General features: G+C 36.5%; 1 protein-coding gene and 1 non-coding gene across 5 annotated transcripts in view; both read right to left on the bottom strand.

Moving 5' to 3' along the window:
- SCFD1 (sec1 family domain containing 1) overlaps window positions 1-27,899 on the bottom strand; it is a 98,053-nt gene that overhangs the window by 53,755 nt on the left and 16,399 nt on the right. For all 4 annotated transcript variants that reach the window (XM_026513539.4, XM_057306477.1, XM_057306478.1 and 1 more), the window contains 6 exons: window positions 27,453-27,540; window positions 17,084-17,173; window positions 14,813-14,868; window positions 14,121-14,206; window positions 11,861-11,960; window positions 1,223-1,362 (listed from right to left, as the gene is read on the bottom strand). In XM_026513539.4, coding sequence (XP_026369324.1) covers window positions 1,223-1,362; window positions 11,861-11,960; window positions 14,121-14,206; window positions 14,813-14,868; window positions 17,084-17,173; window positions 27,453-27,540 — 560 coding nt within the window. The remainder of the gene's footprint in view (window positions 1-1,222; window positions 1,363-11,860; window positions 11,961-14,120; window positions 14,207-14,812; window positions 14,869-17,083; window positions 17,174-27,452; window positions 27,541-27,899) is intronic.
- Window positions 25,367-25,470, bottom strand: LOC113266238 (U6 spliceosomal RNA). The gene has a single exon (XR_003320324.1). It is a non-coding gene; the product is annotated as a U6 spliceosomal RNA (small nuclear RNA).

Here is a 27,899-nt window from a genome sequence, read left to right as displayed (position 1 = left end):
TGAGGTCAAAAAGAACAGCCATATCAAGAACTTGGTCACATATATAGGTACACTAATACCTGAAATACTCAAATTAATAATAATAAATAACATTTTATTCCCATAATTGTTGATGAGCAGCATTCTTTTTCTCAGAAGAATGATTTTTCTTGGTTTGTTTAGAATGATTTCTCTAGCCATAATTACCACTAGGTAACCTTTTTAACAATTACTGAACCCATGAACTACCTTAAACTTTAAAGGGACATAGCAATACATGGGATCTATGTATCTGCCTATAAGAAATCACACGACTATTATTTCTAATGTGCTTTAAATGAATGTTTTTCAGGTTTAGGTATTCTCTCTCCATAGAGATCTAACACTGTGTTTGTATGAAGGCAAACACGGAACAAAGAGGGAAGATTACATTTCAATGTTTCTCTATCACAAAAACCTCTTTTAATGAAAGGCAGAAATGGTCTTGCAGAAGGTCAGTGGGGACAGCAACAAAATTTAGAAAGACTATCTGTAAAATCTACAAAATCATACGGCATGAACTTACTGGAAAGGGAAGTGGCCCCTGAAAAACAACCATCAAGAAACAACCCAGGAGGGGGAATGAAACATGAGAGACTATGGACTCTGAGAAACAAACTGAGGGCCTCAGAGGGGAGGGGGGTGGGGGAATGGGATAGACCGGTGATGGGTATTGAGGAGGGCACGTATTGCATGGTGCACTGGGTGTTATACACAACTAATGAATCATCGAGCCTTACATCTGAAACCGGGGATGTACTGTATGGTGACTAACATAATATAATAAAAAGTCATTAAAAAAAAAAAACAACCCAGGAACTGGGAAGAAATGGATAGATCCCTATAGACTATTTAATTACAGCTCTTACTGTGTAGAAGAATCACCATGATCTTTTTGATTTTTTTCCATCAAATTCATTAAGTCAGATGACATCTTCATTTCCCCGTAAGGGGTGGATTTTTTTTTTTTTTTTAAAGATTTTATTTATTTATTCGACAGAGATAGAGACGGCCAGCGAGAGAGGAAACACAAGCAGGGGGAGTGGGAGAGGAAGAAGCAGGCTCATAGCGGAGGAGCCTGATGTGGGGCTCGATCCCACAACGCCGGGATCACGCCCTGAGCCGAAGGCAGACGCCTAACCGCTGTGCCACCCAGGCGCCCCAAGGGGTGGATCTTTAACTTACTGAGGTTTTTCTTACTTACCTTCCTTTATGTTTCTGCCAAAATTTATCAACTGGAGTTAAATCATAAGACTTCTTGTTTTTTCTCTTTGGTCTAGCACCAGCTGGAGAATTTTCTACTCCTGAAGATTCTTCCAAATTAACTCTGTTTAAGTGGAAATCCTAGGAAAATTAATGCTTTTTTAAGTAACAGGTCAAGAACTGTAACATTTCCTACAACAAGGAAAATAACAGATTCTTACTGCCTTTTCTAATAATTCTAAGGACAAAACACATATCCGAAATTTAAAGACCTCCTTCCAGCGTTTCATTACACACAAATGTACCTTTAATATTTATGTATTTTAATTAAAGTAGTAGATGCAAATGACTAAAATTTCAAAAAATACTTGAAATTAAGGTTAAGGCTCTTGTGTGTCCTTCTAGAAAAATATTTTTGCATATGCCAGCATACACATATCCTTTTAATTTTAAAGAATTGCATTACATTATACATTTTTGTACCTTACTTTTCTCACTTAATAATGTATTTTAAAGTTCTTTCTCCACCTTATATGTACATCTACCTCATCTTTATCATGGTTATATAGTAGTCCAACATTTGGACATACCCCTTTATTTAACCAGACATCTTGATGCTTACTTGTTTCCAGTAACAAACATAATCTTAAATATAGCATTTATTTTTAATTTTTTTTAGAGAGGGAGGGAGAGAGAAAGAGAAAGAGAAAGAGGAAAAGAGGGGGAAGAAGGGAAGGAGGCGGGAGAGGGAGAATCTCAAGCAGGCTCCGTTCCCAGTGTGGAGCCCAAAGCAGGGCTCAATCTCATAACCTGAGATTATGACCTGAGCCAAAATCAAGAGTCAGACACTTATCTGACTGAGCCACCCACTTGCCCTTAAATATAATTTTTAAATTCTCAGAGAAGTCTTAACATTCTCATCTGTTGATTGATAGTACGTATTTTTTAAAAAAAATTACAACAGAAGCTATAATAATAGGACTCCCTTTTACATAAATTTTAAGAGCTAGTTGGACCATTATGTAGTCATAAATTTTTCTGCCTAGAACTAATTTGACAATGTGAGGCTTGATTTTTTTGCCCTTTCTCAGAAAACAAACACACAAAAACCAAAAGAAAAGTTTTTGTTTTTTCTTTTCTATCTATTCCCCTTCCTAAGTCTTGCCTTAGACCTGGGGGTTCCTTCATGTAATAGCAGTATTTTATGGTTCAACTCACTCTGAAGAAAAGTGAGCCAAAGACAAAATATGGCTATAGGGATGCCTGGCTGGCTCAGTTGGCTAAACATCCAACTCTTGGTTTCGGCTCAGGTCATGATCTCATGGTCGTGGAATCGAGCCCAGCGTCGGGCTCTGAGCTCAGTGGGGAGTCTGCTCAATGATTCTCTCCCTCCGCCCCTCTCCCCACTCACACACACTCTCTCTAAAATAAATAAATAAATCTTTAAAAAAATAATAAAGACAAAATATGGCTATCAGTAAGTGAGTGAATGATGAACAAAAAATAAATTATGTGGAGAAATCTAGCATGGCTGTATTACTATCACCTTAGTTCTAAGGTATGTTCTTAATTCATAATTCAACTTCTAGGTCTTAGCAGATTAAATGTACTGAATACAATTTAATCTCTTCTTGATAAAACTAGGTCAACAATACATTAGACCATACCCTGCAACTTTCTCAAATCCTTTATATGGTAATTTACTTGTTATTTTTGCCTATGACACAAAAAACAAGAATGCAAAATATACAGATGTCCAATTGCCATAGTTGACTAATAAGTCTATCAACAAAGAGTATACAATGTTATATTTCAGCCTATTAATACCATGTCTTTCCTATAGACTCTTCATATTCTCATAAGATAAATATATCAGTAACTTTATTTAATTCCTTTTACTTTCCCATCCCCATACTGTAAAAATATTTTATACAGCAAATCATCCGAATAGGAAGAAAACACAATAAATAGATATTAACAGCTAAATCTGAGAAGAACCCTTGCTTTAAAAATTAACAAAAGATACTGATAGTTAAATAGTTATGCCTTATTAACCAGAATTTCTAGTAAAGTACTATTTCTATGGTGATGATACAGCTTATTCAAAATAAAGTAACTTGTTAACAAAATTACTGGTTGAAAAATAAGAGCACACAGGGCGCCTGCGTGGCTCAGTCGGTTAAGCATCTGGCTTTGGCTCAGGTCATGATCCCAGGGTTCTGAGACTGAGCCCCACATTGGGCTCTCTGCTCAGTGAGGAGCCTGTTTTTCCCTCTCCCTCTGCCTCTGCCTGCTGCTCCCCCTGCTTGTGCTCTCTCAGTTAAACAAATAAATAACATCTTAAAAGAAAAATAAGAGCACGTACTATACTGAAGTACTGATGGAATACTTAAAAAAAAAACCCACAAAATGATAAAGGAATAAAAAATGGTTAAGAATTTTGAGAAATAACATAATAGTAGCAGAACACTTCCACTGTTTGCATAACAGCCAGGCAAATAAGGAAGATTTGAGTCTTGAAAATTAAGAAATTAGAACTTTCTGTGCTGAACTTAATCATGTTAAAGAAAGTGAAGATTTGTACACAAACAAAAAATAGAATTAGTTTTGACATGATAGAGTCTAACCTGTTCCTACTGATATTCATACTTTTTTGACTTAGAAGACCGGACAACGATGTCCCAAATCATGAGACATAAAGAAATCCCACTGAGAAGAAAACCATGGATAACTCTTCAGCAGTCTTAGTTTCCTTTTACAAGTTAAAGCAGACCAGTAAACCCAAACAGAACTAATGTTAACAAAATTACATTTGGATGATATAGGTGATACACATTTATGCAGAGCTAAGATTTATATTCACATGGGGAAAAAAGGAAAGTAAAATAAAAGTAACTTTTATTTTGGCAAACAATTGAGCCAAATCTGATCAAGTCTCTAGATCAATTTACAGAAAATACTGGGGATAGAGAAGTACATCAAATTGTGTACCACAAGAATAAAATCAACCAAATGCAGAAAAGCAGGAAATTCTTTAGAAAACTAATCCAATTACTTCAACCAAAAAATGGCAATAAAAAAGGAGTGGAAAGAGAGGAACTGTTGTAAACTGAGAAACTTAAAGATGTAACCAATGCAATGCATGGAATACTGTTTAGATCCCTATTTGAACAAACCAACTGTAAAGATGTGTCTTTGAAACAATTAGGAAACACTGAATACAGAGATAGTAGCAGATACTACCAAACAATAATTGTTAATTTTGTTAGGTATGATAATAAAATAATGGAATTTTTTTTTTTAGATAAATGCTGAAACATTCACGCATAGATCATATAATGCCCAGGGTAAGATGCATAGTGTCTGGGGAAACTGAGTGATGCATGTAGGGGGGTTCATTACAGTATTCTGTAACTTTGTGTTTTTATATGAAATATTCCCTAATAAAACCGTTAAAGTTTTATTCATAACAATGAAACAGGATTTAAAATATAACCCACAATTGTTTGCCCCTTGCCATAGTGATTGTGACAGTATGTGTTGAGACGGGGCCTCATTAACCTTAATTTGGGAGTGACTATGATATGTCTGAGTTCCTCCTTGCTCATACACATTGGACAAGAAACAAGAAATATGTGAACAAAAATAAGTATTTATTTTAATCCACTGAGATTCAAGGGTTCTTTTATATTGAACAGCACTACCTAATATATCCTAATTCAGATACCAAGGTATTCTGTATAGATTTGGCAATGTCAGGGACTTTGATAAGCTTGTTCATTCTTATTAAAGCAGAATTCCTTATAACTCTAGGAATCATTGGCTAGAAGCCTCCAGAAATATACTGCTGACTATATGCAAACGTTGTCTACCAGTTTTCCCATAATAATCTCAACTTACAAGTAATTTATTTAGTATCTAAACTAGGAAAGAACTTGAGCTATAATGATTTAGAAACATGCTGTCCAACACAGGTGATACTGGTCAACGTGGCTACTGATTATCTGGAAATGTGGCTAGTCTGAATTGAGATGTGATAGAAGTATAAAATATACACCCAATTTTTAAGACTTCATATATAAAAAGAATATAAAAGTGTTTTAAATTGGATATGTGTTAAAATGCTAATAATTTAGACTTACAGGGTTATATATAAAATATATTATTAAAATAAATTTCATCTGTTCCTTTTTATCTTTTTAATGTGGCTATTAGAAAATCCAAAATTACATCTGTAGCTCATACTTTATTTCTGTGAGACAATACTGATTTAGAAACCCTGAGCTTTGGTCAATGGTGACAAGAAGGAAAGAAAAATATGTGCATAAGACCAAAAAAAAAAAAAAAAAAAAAAAAAAGGAAAGAAAAATCTAACTTAGAATATTTCTAAGAATCATCCAAGAATCATTTAATTGAAAAAGAAAACCTTTATATAATGCTCCATCACAGACATAGACAAATGTCTCAAATCTTATGTACTAAGCAACTAGGATGTAAGGGAAAAAAAGAGTAGCAACCTAAAACAGATTAGTAAATAGCAAATAATACATACAGCAATGAATATGCAAACACACTGAAACAATACCATTTTTTAAAAAATGAATGAAATCAAGGATGTTTTCTTGGCTTTACAGTCTACACACCTTTAGTAGGAACTTCCCATGAGCAACTTAGATTTAAGTGAGTAAAAGTTTACTTAAGATATGAAAAACCAAAGCCCAAATAAAGAACAAGACACTAAGATGAAATAATGCCCATCCCTTTGCCTAATGGTAACTACTCATTTCAGATGAACAATCAAATCCACCCCTCCCACAACCACGGTACAATAAATTTCTAATGACCTTCTAATTATTAATTTTGCTTCTTATATCCTAGTAAAAGGAAAAGGGCACTGCAAAATTTATCACCAGAAGAGTGTATTTCCCACGTTAAATGACAAGAATCTTTCTGGCACACAGGGAAGTTGTATGAATTTTCAGTTGTTTCCAGTCTGATATAAATACTATCAGTGTTCAAGATTTTCAGGCAAAGATATTTAATATAAAAACAAGCTCCAATTTCAGGTTAACAGTTCCTATCTAGGACTTTTACTCCACCTTGTGGAGGTAAGGGGTACAATTATTAAGACTTTTAAAAACTCCAAAGAAACTTCAAAAGCAGCAGTTTTAACAACAAAAAATAACATGAGAATAATTTATGATACCCCCATTACAGTTGTTTCACATCTAGAAACTGCATTAAAATTAATTAACAGGAACTATCATATGATCCAGTAACTGCGCTACAGGGTATTTACCCAAAGAATACAAACACACTAATTTGAAAGGATATATGCACCCCTCTGTTTACTGCAGCATTATTTACAATAGTCAAATTATGAAAGCAGCCCAACTGTCCAATAGATGAATGGACATGGGCGCCTTGGTGGTTCAGTCAGTTAAGCATCTGACTCTTGATTTCAGCTCAGGTCATGATCGTGGGGTCATGGGACAAGCCTGGCAGTGGGCTCCCCCCTGAGCGCAGAGGCTGCTTGAGATTCTCTCTCTCCCCTTGTCCCTTCCCCTGCCTGCGCATGTGTGCGCTCTCTCTCTCTCTGAAATAAATAAATAAATCTTTTAAAAAAATAGATGAATGGACAAAGGTGTGTGTGTGTGTGTGTATATATATATATATATATACATATATACATGTATACATATATACATATATATATATAATGGAACATTATTCAGGCATAAAAAAGAATGAAATCTTGCCCTTTGCAACAATATGGATAGACCTACAGAGTATAATACTAAGCAAAATAAGTCAGTCAGAGAAAGACAAATACCACATGATTTCACCCATATGTGGAATTCAAGAAACAAAACATATGAACAAAGGGAAAAAAAAGCAAAAACCAAAAGAGACTCTTAACTATAGAGAAAGAGATGGTTACCAGAGCCGAGGTGGGTAGGAGGACACGTTAAATAGATGAAGGGGATTAAAAGTACACTTATCTTACTAAGCACTGAGTAATATACAGAATTGGTGAATTACTATATTGTACACCTGAAACTACAACACTGGATGTTAACTATACTGGAATTAAAATATTTTTAAAAATTTAAGAAATTTTTTTTAAATTAAAAAATGAAATTAATGAACAGGAATAAGTCAATATACATTGTGTAGTTTATCTTAACCAATCTCTTTAAAGAGACTATTCTTGTAAGACCTAAATATTCTGATGATAATGCTGTGAAAAGACTGCCTAAAGGTAATATGGAATTTGAGACCCTAACCTAAGAAAGTTAACTAGAGATGTGCATTGTTCTATTATTTGTAACAAAAACTAAAACCAACAATAACCCAAATGTCCACAGGAACCCACTAGTCTAACCTCCATGCATCAGGGATAACATCTGCTTAGCTCACCATGTATTCCAGTGACCAGCATCGACTGGTACAGAGTAGGCACTTAAAAAATATTTGTTGAACTTAATTGTTAGAGACACATGGTTGCCGACTTTTAGTTGCCCTACTACCTATTTTTACCACCTTGCTTGTTTGTATGTATTTATATATTTAAAAGATTTATTTATTTGAGAGAGATCCTGAGGGGAAGGGCAGAGGGAGAAAAACAGCAGACTCCGTTCTGAACACCGAGCCTGAAACAGGGCTTGATCTCATGACCCTGAGATCATGACCTGAGCCGAAACCAAGAGAGGGACGCTTAACCCACTGAGCCACCCAGGCGCCCCCACCTTGTATTTCTAAAAGGATTATTTTAACTTCTAAGAATAGGAAATAAAAAATTAGTAAATTACATATCTCACAAAAATACAAGGATAATAGAAAGGTAGGCACACACAAATTAGCAAAAAGGTCAATCAAAAAAACTCATTTCATAGCCCATAGTATTCTCATTTCACTAGAACAGTGAAAATCTCAAGGACCAGTATTAATTAGCCTTGTCTGGTTTGGTGAAATCTCTGCCCTAAGTTGTATTTCCCAATTTTCTCTTCCAACAATGGGGAATAAGAGCATATTCCTTCATGGTGCAATTACGTGTATATACATCTTATCTCCTGTGCTCAAAGCATCAACTACTTTCATTAGAAAAGGAATTATAAAGATTGAAGTATCTCAATGCTCTATATAGCCTCCACATACAACCAGGAGTGAAGAGATGACTGTATCACCCCTTACTCCCACCCAAAAGCCAGGACCCCAACAACCAAATCTAATTTGAGATTATGAAAACTATCTCATCATGCCAATCTCTCTATGGCTCCCTATACCACCTTCTTCAGATTCCATTTCTCATTCTTAACCAATTCCTAAAACCTTTCTGTCATTACCCTCTGGAACTCATACTCTGTCAACAGCAAAATCTCCTATTCCGAACATCTACTCTCAACTTTTACTGTACTTTCTTACTCTAATTGAACTCCAACTGCGTGGACCTGGTACTGAGATGGCTGCCTTCCTTGCTACTCCCAGACTCTCCACTTGTCTTCTTCCCTAAAACAACTCCAGCTTGGAAACTCCTGCCATCAGCCTACTAAAGCCTATTAACAGCAGTTCTAACTTAGAGGCAATTTTACCCCTCTTCACAGCCTGGATATATTTGGCAATGTATGAAGACATTTTGGTGTCACAACTGAGAAACTGGCACCTAGAGGGTAGAGGCCAGGGATGCTGATAACATCCCACAATGCAAAAGACAGCCCTCCACAATAAAAAATTGTCGGACCCAAAATGTCAATGCCATAGTTGAGAAATGCTGTCTATAGTGATCCTGATTATTAATGCCTCCTACAGACTTACAGAACACTCTTACCGCCTGCATCAACTTTTCTCTTTTGATCATTCCCACTGATACACAAACATGTGGTAATGTTTCTCGTTTAAAAATCTTTTTTGACCTCACATTCCCTTCTAGCAATTACCACTTTTCTCAACTGTCCTATACAGCAAAAACTCTTCTACAGTTTGTCTATATTCATTCTCTCTTCTTCTAATCTCTCTTAAACCCACTTCAGTGTTTTGCCCCTACACTATGGAAGCTGCTCAGTTACTAATAACCTTGATGGTGTCACATGCATTGGTGACTTCTTAGTCCTCAGCATCCTGCCTCCTCTCTGAAAACAGTTAATTCACTGGCTTCCAAAACAACACAGATCAAGTTCTCATAACTCAGTACTAGTTGCTTCATTCTACATTATACTGTTGGTTCTTATTCAACTCCCCGAATTCTAAAAGTTGAAATGCCTCAGAGTTCAGTTCTTAGACCTCTTCTCTTTTCTATCTATATTCACCCCTTTGGTGATCTCATTTTATCTCTTGGCTTTAAATACCATCTATAAATGGGCTACTCCTAAATTTATTTCTCTGCACCAGATTTTTTTCCTGAACTCCAGACTTATACATCTATTTGATATCTACTTGAGTATCTTAACAGGCATTTCACATTTAACATGTCTAATACTCAACATCTGATCTTCCCATCGAAATTTCTCCTTCCATGTCTCTCCTATCTCAATAAATGACATCTGTCCATTTGCAAAGGCCAAAACTCTGGACTCATCTTTGACTCCTCTTTCTCTTAGATCCGCATCCAATTCATCAGCAAATCCTATGCTCTGCATTCCAAAGATTATCACAAACCTCACCATTTCCATCCTGTTGTAAGCCATCATCATCTCTTGCTAAGATAACTGCAACAGTCTCCTACTGGTGTCTTGACTCTTCCTGTGCCCCTCAAAGAGTCTGTTTTCAACACAGCAGTTAAAGTGATACTCTTAAATATGTATCAGATGCCACTCCTTTACTCAAAACTGCATTGGTTGCCTACCTTCCTCAAACTGAAAGTCAATATCCTTATAATGGCCTATAATGTCCTATGCTATACTGCTTCCCATATCCTACTTAACTTTGCCTCCTATTTTCCCCTTGCCTTGCTTTGCTCTGGCCATCCTGGCTGCCTTGCTATCCTTTAAACAGATTAGGCATCTTTCTGCCTACAAAGCTGTTCTCTTCCACATAGCTATGTAATTCACTACCTCAACTCCTTTACATCTTTCCTTAAATGCGTCTTGTTCAGTGAAGTCTTCCCCATTTTAAAGTTACAATCCTGTTCACCATTACCTGCTTTATTTTCCTCCAGAGTATTTTCTACCTTCTAAAATGTCATATATTTTAGTTATTGCCTATCCTATCATAATGTAAGCCCCAGGAAGAAAAGAATATTTTCATTTGCTTTCTTTATTGCTAAAACCAGAGTCTAAAATGTTTTGTCAGACAGCAGACCTCCAGTAGTGGCTGAATTCTTCTCTAGCCTCTTACTTGACCTCCTGCAACTAGCTTCCATGTTCCATTACTCAGGGTTTAATTCAGTAGTCCCTTTGATTCTTCTTGCCCTCTCAGGTGAATCAGAGTTGCCTACTATTTCACTGACACTCACCCTAGAGTCTAAAACGACACAGGACTCTAGGATGCAGAAGGATACAGAACTGCCACTCGTCATCAGTAATCCTGAAATCTGATTTATTTAAATAAATACCTTATTGCTAGAATTTGGGTTTTAAAGAAATAAACCAAACAAAAAAACATCTTTTGTATGTTCTTCACTTCCTTTCCATATGACATTTCAGGCACTCTTTGCAATAATGATACCATTATGTACTATAATCCCCAGAAGCCTGGTCTAGAAGTTTGTAAATGAGAGTGTTAGTTTTGGCAGAGCCAAGGATTTGGGTTCAAATCATTTAACTTCTGTGCCTAAATGTTTCTATCAAATGGGGACTCTTCTGGCTTTATTACATAGTGCCTTGTACAGAATTTGTGTACATATTTTCTTCCCATTGCCTTTAAAGTTTGGGCCTGTTTTATTTATCTGTGTATATCACATGCTATACACAATATTTAGTAGATGAATATATGCATGAATATAAATACGGATTTTTGTTTAAGCATGATTGTACGTATGTGGGATTACCTCAAAAAACATACAGTGTAATATAAAAAATACTATTTACATTTACCATAAAATGAGGCTTAACTGATTCCCAGGAAAAACGGAAATTATAGCTTTCCTCCCTAGGAAGAAACATATTTATTTACTTCCTCAGTATGGAAAAAAAAAATTAGTTCGTAAGAAAATTTTTTAAAAGTCACTCACTGAGCAGTGCCTGGGTGGCTCAGTTGGGTAAGAGTTTCTTGGTTTGGGCTCAGATCATGATCTCAGGGTCATAAGTTTGAGCCCCGCCTACATCAAGCTCTTGTGGAGCCTCCTTAAGATTCTCTCTCCCGCTCTCCCTCTGCCCCACCCCCACCCCCAACTCGTGCTCTCTCTGGGGGAAAAAAAAGTCATTCACTCATTTTCCTTCGTGTTTTTTCTCCCCATCACTGCCAATAATACAAATAATTAATCTTATACTTTAAAGATCGTAAGTTTAGACCTTTACACTTCAATGCTTCACTATTCTCCAGCATCTACACCCAGTGATACTAAATTCCATCGCTTTTTTGTTCCTATTTCTCAGTTCCATCCTTCTCACCTGTGTTCTGTAGCCATGACATTAATTTTAAATTAAAAGGACCACTGAATATTACTAAATTTTAGTAAAATGTGGTATATGTAGCCTCTTACCAGTACATCATGCACCAAGGCTTGATATGTCCAAGTATGGTGTAAAGGAGTTGCCAAATCTATGTTTCTGTCAACAAGGACTAATAAAGGTCTTTGGAAGCTGTAAATATATTAAAAAAAAATTATATGTAACTCTTGATAACAGTTTCTACATCTCATTTTTTCTAATACTTTCTGGTTTTATCATTTTGACATGAACAGTAAGTATGCTAATATTGACATTCCATAATAGTTTGCTTTAAAAAATTTTTTTAAAGTATAGTCAGTCAAGTAAAATAATGCTTCAGACTACTCAGAGCCTGTGTATAATGCTAGATTACAAGACTTGAGGAACTGTCTTAAAGAAAAAAAATCTATGCAAGTACTTTTACTGAATAATTTTACAGATACCAAAGTAAGAATAAGTTGCTTCTACTTAGATTTGTATTTCACATTTTTTGGAAGAAAAAGGAATAGCTGTTGTCAGTTTCAGGGAAAACTATTAGAGAGAGTTAGGATCTTATAAATTTACACAAATGTTTGACAGTTTCATAAATCACAAATTACAACTTTTCTATGTAAACACAAATTAAAAAAGCAGACTCTAGAGAGGAGCCTCACGAAATCATAATAATATATAAAACTAAAACATTAAGCCACAAGAATAACTAATTATATAATTATTCACTTACCAAACACTTCATATACTGTTTACTATAGTATTACAACTTAGATGTGAAACAGACTATATGTAAAGCAAAGTGAGGCACAAAGTCATCTGTTTGCCACGTGTCTCCAAAAGTTGTAAAGGTCTGCTTTGGCAATATTGTATCAAGAGTACACATCAATTTTCAAAAGATATTGTTATCTGATTGTATTAACTATTCATATTTTCTCCTGCAAGAAACCTCTGGCCATTTTAGTAACTCATTATACTGCACCAATTATAAATGCACTGCACCGATTATAAAACTGCAATAAATAAGTAGGAGTAGCACCCTTACCACCTATCGTTTATTACTCCAGAGACAGGTGAAAGGCACGGAAAGATAGCCTATGGCACTGTTTCTTACTTCAGCACTACTGAGATCTGGGGCTGGATAATTCCTCATTATGGGGGCTTGTCCTGTGCATTGCAGGACGTTTAGCAGCACCCTATAACGCAGCCGACTAAATTCCAGTAGCATCTACCCAGCTGTGACAACCAAACATGTCTCCAGGCATTACCGAATTCTTACTGAGGATCATTAACCTACAGATGGATTCAAATATCCAAAACAATAGTCCAACAAAGTTGCTGACCCCTAATTAAAAAAATTTAGAACTGCAGCTAACAAATTAAAAATAACTATATTACAACATAAGTAAGTTTTTAGGAATCATCCAAATAAAACAGTGCCTTTATGTTGGTTTCTAAGGCTTTTATGAGAGTACTATAGAAAGGGAACTGTTAAGTAAGAGATGCTATAGTGGGTGATTCTGCTGAAAAAAAAAAAAATCAGGTAAGAATTTGATGTTTCTGCTCTCCTTAATGAGAAACATTTTGAAGACCAGTAATGAAATCACAGAGGAGTTTAAAATAATGTGGGGGCTGAGACAGCTGGAACAAACAACTGAAACATAATGTTAGTGTTAACTCCAAATATAGGAATAATACATAAGACAGTAGGAACCATCTAAATTGACTTGAAATGAAGTCTATGGAAAGTTACCATAGAATTATTATCCCTGGAGAGCAGTTACACTGAGTATCAATTTATTTTTACAGGCTTTATTTATTAAATCACTTAAAACTGGGGGTAGGAATTAATTTTCCAAAATATTGTCTATTCCCATTCCCCTTGAAATAATTCTCAGCCATTTGTGTGTGTTTCTTTACTTCTTCACCCCAATACTGTCCATTATTTTTAATAAACAAGTATTTCAATGTAAAAATGGAAACTGATAGGCAGAAATAGACATAAGCATCACAAATTTTTCACTTACTTTTGTCATTACAAAGAGGCTTAATGATAATTGAAATAAAATAGCATCTGATCATCAAAGCCATATAAACAGAAAATCTTCTCCTTCAGATGACAAAATGCAAAACAATTTTCATGGGGCTTGAATTTACAACCCTGAGATAAAGACCTGAGCTGAGATCAAGAGTTGGACATGTAAATGACTAAGCCACTCAGATGCCCCCCAAACAGAAATTTTAACAGAAGGTAAATTAAATAAGATATTCCATTTGTATTTCAAGAACAAACTGAGTCAAAACCCTGATAAAACATAATACCTGAATTGGCCAGCTCCAAGTGTGTCACCTGTAAAAAGACTGTTTCTTGCATCTCTTAGATTTTCTCGAAGTTTCTTATCTAGTTTCTGAAAAATCAAATTTGATAGTAACTCTTAAAGAAAAATTTCATAGAACTTTATATAGGATAATAAAATGTGTTGTTATGAACATTAAGAATAAAATGTGTTCTTAGTTTCATAAGAAAGAAACCTGCAACTTCTTTACAAAATAGCAATTCTAAAATCTAAATATTTTAGTTTCTTTACTACTCAGTAACATCATAGCTTGGACTTGAAAAGACCAATGCCTTTTCTATTGTGACTCAGGCCTGATTTCACTAACAATCATTTTTCACTGACTATTTTTATATAAAATGATCTGGGGGATCAAATAAGTATAAAAACTACTTGGAGAAACAAGGCAGAAAGACAAATATACACTGTAGTAAAAAAGAAACAGAGCTGGAATAGCGCGTCGGAGTAAATAATTTTTCTTCATCACATAACAGTATACAATGATTACTTTTTATTTTTGGTGGAATCCCAATGCTGTAAAATAAAAATATTTACCTTTGGTACTTAATATATAACCCATAGCAATCATACACTTAGTATTAACAAAAACACTTGAGGTACTTATGGAAGACAACTGATAGAATACTGTGTCATCAATGGATATCTGTATGAACTTACCACTGCTACCATTTCCGCTGCTGTTCCTCTTGAGCATCTGATTATAGGAACAGCACCTATTTTAACAAGATGTTAGCAATGATTTCAGCTCTTAGTAATTAAAATGGATATTTATAAGATACCTAACCATCAAAAATACAAGAGAAGTATAACATTTCAGGCTTGAAATATAAGAGGATTTATTATCTTAAGAGTAAAAGCAAGGTTTCAGAAATGGATCTTTCCATTCAAAAAGAAAATATTAGGGAGTTTAAAAAAAAAACCAAACGACTATTTTTATATAGTGTTGGCCAATCAGTGTGACCACATTTTTTCAATGAATTAAAACTAAATCAGGATTTGACTCCCTATAGGTAGTTTCAAAGAGTTTGCTCACAGGAGTCACTTTGACTTAATGGAAAAGAATGAAAAGAGCTTAGTCAATTTAGCCGTTTGGTATTATTATTCTTGATTTTACAAATTAACAATGAAGGATTATAGTCTCTTTTAAAAAATTAATTTAAAAGATAAAGAACATATTCATCCATTAACATGAAAAGCTTCTAAAACATGGCCCAGTTCATTACTCAATCAGCTCATTAGACCTCTTAATTTCTCTTTCTTTATTACTCCAAGTTTTAGCAAAAGCTGAAATTCTATAATGAGAGAAAAAAAACAATTGTACTGAAAATCTCAGAAAACAAACTGAGAACACTGTAATCTTTTTTTTGTTTTGTTTTTTGTTAAAGATTTTATTTATTTATTTGACAGAGAGAGATAGGGAGAGAGGGAACACAAGCAAGGCGAGTGTGAGAGGGAGAAGCAGGCTTCCCACCAAGCAGGGAGCCCAATGCGGGGCTCGATCCCAGGATCCTGGGATCATGACCCGAGCTGAAGGCAGACACTTAACGGCTGAGCCACCCAGGCACCCTGAGAACACTGTAATCTTTATATGCTGAAATTGTTGCATTTTAGATTCTATACGCTTAAAGCATGTTCAGTCAACTGCAAAAGTAAGACTGTAGAATAAAAGCAAATTTTATAAAACTGTTCTCTTCTAATGGCAAGTTATACATGTTTGTCACATAAAATTCAAATAATATTAGAAATGTATAGTTAACCCTTTGATTCCGGCACCTTAAAATAATATCAAGAATTAGATATGGCTGTTTTCAGATTATTTTTTTACACGTAGTCTAAATAAATGCATTTACGAAGAATAAAAAAAGAAAAACAGGATATTATACATACTGTTCTTAAATTTGCCTTTTTCACTTAATTTTTTGTTGACATCCTTCTATGTCAGATTGGCAGTAATTTCAATTTTTCTTTTGAAAAAAAATCACTTTCTGATACTCTACATAATAATGGTTGCTCTAACATTTCAGTGGTTTTTTACACTTCTCTTCTTCAATCTACCTTTACCTTGAAAATATATCATCAAGGAAAAGTAACTTTAACGTCCACAAAACCCTAGCATTTAGTGAAATTTTGGAATGTGTGTAGGATGGCAAAATAGGAAGGTTAATTATGTCTGTTTAATGACTAAAAGTTGTATATAGATGTGCTTTGTTTAAAACAACAATAACAACCTCATTTCAAGGTACTGAAGGTACTCAAAAGGAGGCAGAAAGTGCAGGGGGTGAAACTTTGAAAGAAGAGACATATTTGATAAACGAGATACATTTCTAACCAGCTTTTCTCCTGAGGGTACTTTTCAATTTGCAAGGCACAGGGGAGAAAGAGCTCAAGTAGAAAACAGAAGACTTAACGAGCTGAGGAATCAATGACTGGCGTTCAGGGCTGGAAATTAAAGGAGAAAAATCCCTGAAAGGAGGGAGCCCCAAAGCTTACATGCAAATTCTCCTCAATCTTCCGTATATATCCTGAGCTATTCATGGCATCTCTCTTTTCCTCAATTTTCTCATTTGTGAAATGAAGAGAAACTTTAATAATTTAGTGTAAGGGTCATTTTAACTAGGGTTTTCAATGTCTGCAAAATTAAAATTGCAATTAGAAGGTTTCTAAATAGATCCATTAGTAATAGTAAAGCATAAAATCACACATTAGATACTGAACAGAAAGTAGCTGTAAGTAAATTTAGATGTACAAAGAAATGTTTAAAATTCTGAGTATAGTGGATTAACAGTATATGTAAATTTAATGTTTTCTGGAACCTTGGGAGTGTGCCTTGATAGTTAATTTATCTCTATCCTTAAAAGTGTATTTGAAATTTTTCCTAATGGAATATTAAATACTTTGAAGAATAACCAGAAAGACTTGAGAACTCACCCAGTGTAACAAAAAAGCAGAAGAGGCTGTCAACAATAGTGTCCATAACAGTTTCCATCTCTGTGTCTGTGATATCTGGCCTGTTAATGGCTAAAATAGAGAAGAAAGTTAAAAAACTTCTATGCTTTGATAACATTTATAATACTCGAGTAAAATTTTTCATGTGTTACACTTTTAAGTGAACAAGTATCCATTAAAAATTATACTACCTTAAAAAAACCCACAGCACGTCAGTATTAGTGAGTAGTATCAACATCAGAGTAGTACTAAGAAAAAAATCTGCCACATAAAGTATACAAAATTTTTGCCAGAGCAAAAAATAAATATTACATTCCATAATTTTATTCACAAACACTAGATGGCCTCAAGAAACTACTGAACTTATTACCCAACTACTGCCAGAAAGGACAATGCAAATCAATTATCACAAGACCAGAGTCCCATGTCTTTTCTTTATTTATTTTTTGTATTATAGTAAGTTACAGGAACTTCTTTTGTGATGTACTACACTGTACTGCAATGGTTTCTGAACTTTAGTGGGTATAAGAATCACTCTAGAAATATGAAAGAAGAGTAAGTTTCTCTGGAAGGTATTGAAAATTCAAGATTCTTAGCCTTTTCTCCCAGGGATTCAATTCAACAGATTTGGTAAGACCTTGCCTTACTTGTCTTCCATCTCTCACAATACCTAGGCTTAGTATTTGACAAATAGGTGCTCAATAAATATGTTAAAAGACTGGACTAAACTATTATTTATATAATATTTTAAATTTCCCAACACCCTGAATGTGCAAACAAATGTAAAATTCAATTGTGATTACCATGAGAGGAAAGCAGGATCCAACTGTATATATCAAAGTATTTAAAGAAAGTATAAACCATCCAGAGGACATAAAAATAATAAAGAATTCAACCAGGCAATACAGAATCTGGATGAGGAAATACTGCAGATTCAAATCAGAAGATAGAAATGGCCAAAAGATACAATGTGAATTTGTAAATTCAAGAGACACCAATCTAGGGAAATACTCAGCTCATTCTATCAATCAATGGTAAAATCCAAATGGAAGCATCCAGCCCTGGCCTCACACCTCTAAATAAGAACTGACCAGAAGAGTCAAAACATTGTCCATCAATAACCTCAACTCACGTTAATAACTTGGTTTGTCTGATTTAGTAGCCTGACTCTGAGAAGATAAAATCTGCTTTCTTTAAAAGGATATATAAATTTCCAATCCATGAAAAGTAGATGAAATAAATAAAACCCATGATAGTAACATATTATGTTTGGATTAATCTGTTTAAGATTATCAGTTAAAGCACTTGTGATGTTTGAGAGGATTTGGCATATAGTTATGTAATAGTTAAGAGCACTGTCTCTGGAGTGTCTCAGTTTGGTAATCCAGTTCTGCCATTTCCTTATCAAGTTACTCAGTATCTGTGCGTTGGTTACTTCATCTGGAAAATGTAAATAATAATACCACCTACTTCACAAAATTACTCTGAGGAGTAAATGAATTTACATTGTAAAGTGCTTAGAGAACAATCTATTATTATTACAAATATACTATTGAGAATCTGAGCAATTAACCATACAATTATACTTTAAAATTAATAAATTGGGGGGGAAGATGGCGGAGGAGTAGGGGACCCTTTTTTCAGCTGGTCCCCTGAATCAAGCTGGATATCTACCAGACCATCATGAACACCCACGAAATCAGCCTGAGACGCGGGAAGATACATCTGGATCTCTACAAACGAACATCTCCATGCTGAGTACTGAGGTACAAAGAGGGGAGCTGTGAGTCCGCGCACAGATATCGGAAGATAAACGGAAGGGGGAGGGAGGCGCCGCGCTCGGGTGCAGGGAAGCAGTAGCCACCTGCACTGGGGAGCGGGCTGGACTCGTGGACCAGCACCCGTGAGAAAGCAGACTGAGACCATGAGCCTGGGGACACGGGCGCGACCAGACTGAAAACTGGAGCTCCAGAGTGCTCACTGGAACTGGACTGAAACCGGGAGCTCGGGAGCGCCCGGGCAACCAGACGGAAAACCAATGCTCCAGTGTGTGTGCGAACCACACTGAAACAGGGAGCTCAGGAGCATGGGAACCGGGGGCAGCTAGCAGTGTTAGAAGCACAAAGGACAGAGACGAGCCGGCCCTGGAAGTGAGGGCTGGGAGAGCTGCTGTGGGGTGCACATCCCAGGACACTGCGGGGCTTTTAGTAGCACCGGTGGAAACAGAGTTAGGCCAGGAAAACTCAATGGAGAGCAGACTGCGATCTCTCTGTTCTGAGACAGAGGCTAGGATACGGCCACTGCTGCTCTAACTCTCAGAAGAGTCACAGAAAACCACCAGGGAAAGCCGCCAGAGAACAAAAGCCCGGAAATACCGGTTCGCATTGTGCCCATCCCCATCCCCCCTCACAGGGCAACTTTACCCAAACAGGGTTGCCTGAGTAACAGCGTGGCAGGCCCCTCCCCCAGAAGGCAGGCTGAAAAATCAAGAAGCCCACATCCCTAAGGTCCCTATAAAACAAGTGCACACTGCCCGGGTCCTTGTCAATAACTTGGGCTCTGGTGCATCCCCACAACCTCTCCTCACCAGAATGACAAAGAGGAGGAACCCTCAGCAAAGAAAGGACACAGAGACTGTGGCCTCTGCCACAGAACTGATGGATATGGATATAACCAAATTGTCAGAAATGGAGTTCAGAGTAACAATGGTCAAGATGATGTGTAGGCTTGAAAAAAATATTAATGAAAATATTAACGAGAATATAGACTCTCTAAGGGCGGAAATGAGAGCGAATCTGGCAGCAAGTAAAAATGCTATGAATCAAATGCAGTCTAAACTAGACGCTCTGACGGCCAGGGTAAATGAGGCAGAAGAACTAATTAGTGAATTGGAAGATGGGATGGTAGAAGAGAAAGTAAAAACGGAAACTTGGCTCAAAAAAATCCAATCTCGGGGCGCCTGGGTAGCGCAGTCGTTAAAGCGTCTGCCTTTGGCTCAGAGCATGATCCTGGCGTACCAGGATCGAGTCCTACATCAGGCTCCTCCGCTAGGAGCCTGCTTCTTCCTCTCCCACTCCCCCTGCTGTGTTCCCTCTCTCACTGGCTGTCTCTCTGTTAAATAAATAAATAAAATCTTTTAAAAAAAAAAAATCCAATCTCAAGAATGTAGATTACAGGAGATTACTGACTCAATGAACCGTTCCAATGTCAGAATCATCAGCATCCCCAAGGGGGTGGAGAAAGAGAGATCTAGAAGAGATATCTGAACAAATAGTAGCTGAGAACTTCCCTAATCTGGCAAAGGAAATAAGCATTTGTGTCCAAGGGGCAGAGAGTACCCCTCCCAAGATCAATGAGAACAGACCTACACCATGTCACATCATAGTGCAATTTGCAAATATTAGATCCAAGGATAGTCTTAAAAGCGGCCAGGGGGAAGAAAATCCTTACGTACAGAGGGAAGAATACCAGACTAATGTCAGACCTGTCTACAGAGACCTGGCAGGCCAGGAACGGTTGGCAGGGTATTTTCAAAGCTCTAACTGAGAAGAATATGCAGCCCAGGATCCTTTATCCAGCAAGGCTGTCATTCAGAATTGATGGAGAGATAAGGACCTTCCAAGACCAGCAGAAACTGAAAGAATATGTGACCACGAAGCCAGCCCTACAAGAGATATTAAGGGGGGGTTCTACAAATGTAAAAAGGCCCCAAGAGTGATACAGAACAGAAATTTACAATCTATAGAAACAAAGACTTCACAGGCAACATGACATCATTAAAATCATCTCTCAGTAATTACTCTCAATGTGAATGGCCTAAATGCTCCCATAAAACACCATAGGGTTGCAGACTGGATAAAAAGACATGACCCATCCATTTGCTGTCTACAAGAGACTCATTTTGAACCTAAAGATACATCCAGACTGAAAGTGAAGGGACAGAGAACCATTTTTCATGCCAATGGACCTCAAAAGAAAGCTGGGGTAGCAATTCTCATATCAGACAGATTAGATTTTAAACTAAAGACTGTAGTTTGAGATAAAGAAGGACACTACATTATTCTTAAAGGACATATCCAACAAGTGGATATGACAATTATAAATATGTATGCCCCCAACAGGGGAGCAGGTAGATACACAAGCCAACTCTTAACCAGAATAAAGAGACATATAGATAATAATAAGTTAATAGTAGGGGACCTCAACACTCCACTCTCAGCAATAGACAGATCACCTAAGCAGAAAATCAACAAAGAAACAAGAGCTTTGGATGACATATTGGACCAGATGGACCTCATAGATATATACAGAACACTACACCCCAGAACAATACTCATTCTTTTCGAATGCACGTGGAACTTTCTCCGGAATACCATATACTGGGTCACAAAACAGGTCTCAACCGATACCAAAAGACTGAAATCATCCCCTGCATATTCTCAGACCACAATGCTTTGAAACTGGAACTCAATCACAAGGAAAAATTTGGAAGAAACTCAAACACTCGGAAACTAAGAACCATCCTGCTAAGAATGACTGGGTAAACCAGGAAATTAAAAATCAGTTTAAACAATTTTGGAGACCAATGAGAATGAAAACACAACGGTCCAAAACCTATGGGACACTGCAAAGGCAGTCCTAAGGGGAAAATACATAGCCATCCAAGCCTCACTCAAAAGAATAGAAAAATCTAAAATGCAGTTTTTATATTCTCACCTCAAGAAGCTGGAGCTGGAACAGAAGAACATACCTAATCCACGCACGAGAAGGCAGGTGATCAAGATTAGATCAGAGATCAATGAATTAGAAACCAGGAGTACAGTAGAGCAGATCAACAGAACTAGAACCTGGTTCTTTGAAAGAATAAAGAAGATCGATAAGCCACTGGCCAGTCTTATTCAAAAGAATAGAGAAAGGACCCAAATTAATAAAATTATGAATGAAAGGGGAGAAATCACGACCAACACCAATGAAATAGGAAGGATCATTAGAACCTTTTATCAACAACTTTATGCCAAGAAATTAAACAACCCGGAAGAAATGGATGCCTTCCTGGAAGCCTATAAACTACCAAGACTGAAACAGGAAGAAATTGATTATTTAAACAGACTGATTAATTATGAAGAGATTGAAGCAGTGATCAAAAACCTCCCAAAAAACAAGAGTCCAGGGCCTGACGGATTCCCAGGGGAATGCTACCAAACATTCAAAGAAGAAATAATACCTATTCTCCTGAAGCTGTTTCAAAAAATAGAAACAGAAGGAAAACTACCAAACTCATTCTATGAGGCCAATATTACCTTGATCCCCAAACCAGGCAAAGACCCCATCAAAAAGGAGAATTACAGACCGATATCCCTGATGAATATGGACGCCAAAATTCTCAACAAGATCCTAGCTAATAGGATCCAACAGTACATTAAAAGGATTATCCATCATGACCAAGTGTGATTCACCCCTGGGAGGCAAGGGTGGTTTAACATTCACAAATCTATCAGTGTGATACATCATACCAACAAGAAAAGAGTCAAGAACCATATGATCCTCTCAATTGATGCAGAAAAAGCATTTGACAAAATACAGCATCCTTTCCTGATTAAAACCCTTCAGAGGGTGGGGATAGAGGGTACATTCCTCAATCTCATAAAAACCATCTATGAAAAGCCTATAGCAAATATCATTCTCAATGGGGAAAAGCTGGAAGCCTTTCCCTTAAGATCAGGAACACGACAAGGATGCCCACTCTCGCCACTATTATTCAACATAGTACTAGAAGTCCTTGCAACAGCAATCAGACAACAAAAAGGGATAAAAGGTATCCAAATTGGCAAAGAAGAAGTCAAACTGTCTCTCTTCGCAGATGACATGATACTCTATACGGAAAACCCAAAAGACTCCATCCCCAAATTACTAGAACTTACAGAGCAATTCAGTAATGTGGCGGGATACAAAATCAATGCTCAGAAATCAGTTGCATTTCTATACACGAACAATTAGACTGAAGAAAGAGAAATCAGGGAATCGATTCCATTTACAATAGCATCAAAAATCATACATTATCTCGGAATTAACCAGAGAGGTAAAGGATCTATATTCTAGAAACTACACATCACTTTTGAAAGACATTGAAGAAGACACAAAAAGATGGAAAAATATTCCATGCTCATGGATAAGAATAAACATAGTTAAAATGTCTATGCTACCCAGAGCAATCTACACTTTCAACGCCGTCCCGATCAAAATACCAATGACATTTTTCAAAGAACTGGAACAAACAGCCCTTAAATTTGTGTGGAACCAGAAAAGGCCCCGAATCGCCAAGGAATTGCTGAAAAGGAAAAACAAAGCTGGGGGCATCACGTTGCCGGATTTCAAACTATACTACAAAGGTGTGATCACAAAGACAGCATGGCACTGGCACAAAACAGACACATAGACCAATGGAACAGAATAGAGAACCCAGAAATGGACCCTCGGCTCTTTGGGCAACTAATCTTTGACAAAGCAGGAAAAAACATCCGGTGGAAAAAAGACAGCCTCTTCAATAAATGGTGCTGGGAAAACTGGACAGCTACATGCAAAAGAATGAAACTTGACCACTCTCTCACAACATACACAAAGATAAACTCCAAATGGATGAAAGACCTCGATGTGAGACAGGAATCCATCAAAATCATAGAGGAGAACATAGGCAGCAACCTCTTTGACATCAGCCACAGCAACTTTTTTCATGACACATCTCCAAAGGCAAGAGAAACAAAAGAAAAAATGAACTTGTGGGACTTCATCAAGATAAAAAGCTTCTGTACAGCCAAAGAAAGTCAAAAAAACTATGAAGCAGCCCCCGAAATGGGAGAATACATTTGCAAATGACACTACAGATAAAAGACTGGTATGCAAGATCTACAAAGAACTTCTCAAACTCAATACACAAGAAACAAATAATCAAATCAAAAAATGGGCAGAAGATACGAACACTTTTCCAATGATGACATACAAATGGCTAACAGACACATGAAAAAATGTTCAAAATCATTAGCCATCAGGGAAATTCAAATCAAAACCACATTGAGATACCACCTTACGCCAGTTAGAATGGCAAAAATTGACAAAGCAGGAAACAACAAAATGTTGGAGAGGATGTGGAGAAAGTGGAGCCCTCCTACATTGTTGATGGGAATGCAAGTTGGTACAGCCACTTTGGAAAAGAGTGTGGAGGTCCCTTAAAAAGTTAAAAATTGAGCTACCCTGTGATCCAGCAATTGCACTACTGGGTATTTAACCCAAAGATACAGATGTAGTGAAGAGAAGGGCCATATGCACCCCAATGTTCATAGCATCATTGTCCACAATAGCTAAATTGTGGAAGGAGCCGAGATGCCCTTCAACAGATGACTGGATTAAGAAGATGTAGTCCATATATACAACGGAGTATTACTCAGCCATCAGAAAGAACAATTACCCAACATTTGCAGCAACATGGACGGGACTGGAGGAGATAATGCTAAGTGAAATAAGTCAAGCAGAGAAAAACAATTATCATATGGTTTCATTCATTTATGGAACATAAGAAATAGCAGGAAGATCGGTAGGAGAAGGAAGGGAAGAATGAAGGGGTAAACAGAAGGGGGAATGAAGCCTGAGAGACTATGGACTCTGGGAAACAAATGAGGGCTTCAGAGGGGAGGGGGGTGGGGGACTGGGATAGGCCGGTGATGGGTATTAAGGAGGGCACGTATTGCATGGTGCACTGGGTGTTATATGCAAATAATGAATCATGGAACATTACATCAAAAACTAAGGATGTATTGTATGGTGACTAACATAACATAATAAAAAATTACTATAAAAAAATTTTTTAAGTAAATAAAATTAATAAATTAAACTTATACTTTAAACTTAATAATTTCAGACTTGTGATTCTTTGAGAGGTATAACAAAATTAATTATATTTATAAGTAACTGAAAGTGTAATGAATTTAGACTCACTATTAATTTAATTATTTTTAAAAATTATTTAAATATTTGGGCAGATTTTGCTTATTAGATTTATAAATTTGTCTCGTCTCATATTTAAAGTACTTAAAAATGAAAACACTGAATTCACAAATGCAATTTAAACTGTTTAAGGGAATTCAGCAAACCAAGTTTGCTGACTAAGCTTGTTATTTGGGGCTGACTATGATCTAGTCTGTTCAATCTGAGTTAATTGATCAAAGAAACAATTAAGGTGCTTGTTTGTTTTTTGCTGTTGTTATTGTTGTAGTTTTTATGGAACACTTCATGAATTTGCATGTCATCCTTGCACTGGGGCCATGCTAGTATCTGTATGGTTCTAATTTGAGTCTATGTGCTGCTGAAGTGAGCACAAGGTGCTTTGTTTTTATACAACCCTATTTATAAATTACAATTTACAAGTTTAGCTTAAAGACTTAAAGAAAACTAGGTTTTAAACATGTAACTTAAATACTTAAGTAGCTAATTAATTAAAACTCAATTAATTGTAAACAGACTTCCGTAAATAACAACTACTGTCAAAAATCTGACACGGGCAATTCAGCAAACACTTACACCCTTTAGGGATGCTGTTTAATTTCTAAAAGACAGCATGCTATGGAGCTCAAGAAAATAAAAAACTGATGTTCCCTTCACTCAGGGAGCTTAACATCTGGTCCAGTAATTTCATAATAGAGTACCACTGGCATTTTGGGCAGAACAATTTTCTGTTATGAGCATAGTTTACACACTGCAGAACATCTAGCATCCTTAGTTCCTGCTCATTGAATGCTAGTAGCCACCCAACTTAACATGACAATCAAAAACACCCTGACACATTTCCAAATGCCTCCCTTAGAGGGCCATACTCTCCACTTAGGAACCAATGAAATTCTAGTCAGCCCCAAACATCTCAATCCTTAAGTAGCAAATTAATGATTATTTCAATGAACTGGCTAATCATATCTACTACATTCTGTGTTTTTCTTTAAAATGTCTGACATAGGCTCAGTCGTTAAGCGTCTGCCTTCGGCTCAGGGCATGATCCCGGGGTCCTGGGATCGAGCCCCGCATCGGGCTCCTCCGCTGGGGGCCTGCTTCTTACTCTCCCACTCCCCCTGCTTGTGTTCCCTCTCTCACTGGCTGTCTGTCAAATAAATAAATAAAATCTTAAAAAAAAAATATCTGACATAATCAGTGGACATAATGTTTCAGTTAAGCAAGATGAGTAACTTTTAGAGATCTGCTATACAACACTGTACCTAGAATCAACAATACTGTATTGTACACTTGAAAAGATTGAGGGACAAAAAAAAGTGTTTTGCAAAACAAAAACAAAACAAAACAAAAAAAAGAACATTGATAATAAAATGGGTTTTGGGTGGTATGTGCATGTGTGTGTGTGTGTGTGTGTGTGCGTGCACTCGCACATGTGTGTCTATTAGTTTTAATCTATATCCGGGAATGGTCAGTTTACCAAAATTTTGAATACAAACTCCAGACGTGGTTAGATAGCATTCAATCCAATACCAATATTCAATCCACTAGTGCATGAACAGGGTATAAGAATCAAGGGTGTCTAACAACCTGTATTTGAGAAAGGCACCTATACTTCATTCCATAATAGTGCTATAATAGCTGTTGACTCCTTGACAAATAGCAGTATTAGCCAACCTTTTCTGGGTCCTTATTATGTGCCAGAAACTTTTCTAGGCATTTTACATACTAATTCATTTAATTTCCACAAAAATTCTGTGGGGTAGTTAGTATTATTATCCCCACTTCACAGATGAGGAAACTAAAGCACAGAGAAGCAGTGTAAGTTGGTCTTGTCCAAGAGTCAAAGTAGAAGATTCACTGAATCCTCTACCAAAATAGTATCTTACTTGCCACGAATGAACCATTCATGCAAGCTGCTATGTGGTACCTAAAAGGTCAGAGAATTGGTACTTTATTGAGCTTACAAAATACCTTTATTACATGTTGCTTATAAGTGACAGAATTCAGTCTGAGACTTTGTGTGCTTTAAAAAATCTTTTAGAGTTCTATTGCTGTAAAAAAGCTGGCTTTTTTTTTTTTTTTTTAAGATTGTATTTATTTATTTGACAGAGAGAGAGTGCAAGCAGGGGGAGCAGCAGGGAGAGGGAGAAGCAGGCTCCCACTGAGCAGAGAGCCCAACATGGGGCTTGATCCTAGGACCCTGGGATCATGACCAGAGCTGAAGGCAGACGCCCAACCGACTGAGCCACCCAGGTGCCCCAAGCTGGCTTTTGATTGTACTAAATATGCTATTTTTGTTTACAGTACATCACTCATTTTGTTAACAACGAATTATAATATTCCTGTTTTTACATACCACGATATGAAACAAGTTCCTTATTTTGGTTACATAACACAAACATATCATCTTCCAAAGTAATAAAATTGAGATACTGATCAAAAACCTAGAAATAAAAGAAAAGGTTTACAAATCAATTTTACAATATATATTTTTAAGTAGAGTTCATGCCCAGTGTAGGGTCTGAACTTATGACCCTGAGTTCAAGAGTCACATGCTCTACCTAATGAGTCAGTCAGGCACCCCAATTTTACAACACTGAAAGCACATTTAGTTTGATTTAATCAACCGATGGTAAAAATGGAAAAAATTATAACTATATTCAATAACTAAAAATTATACTATGTAGCAGGCTGCATCATTGGGTAAGAATGAGGAGTAAGTATCACAAAGGAATATAAACAAGGCTTTGGGCAATAAATTATCAAGGAAGGGAGTAATATTTTCAGAAAACAAAATTTAAGA

Source organism: Ursus arctos, unplaced genomic scaffold, assembly GCF_023065955.2.
Source record: "Ursus arctos isolate Adak ecotype North America unplaced genomic scaffold, UrsArc2.0 scaffold_37, whole genome shotgun sequence".
Taxonomy (NCBI): Eukaryota; Metazoa; Chordata; class Mammalia; order Carnivora; family Ursidae; genus Ursus; species Ursus arctos.
The sequence above is the reverse complement of the archived record's forward strand: the minus strand, read 5'-3'. Positions and strand labels throughout refer to the sequence as shown.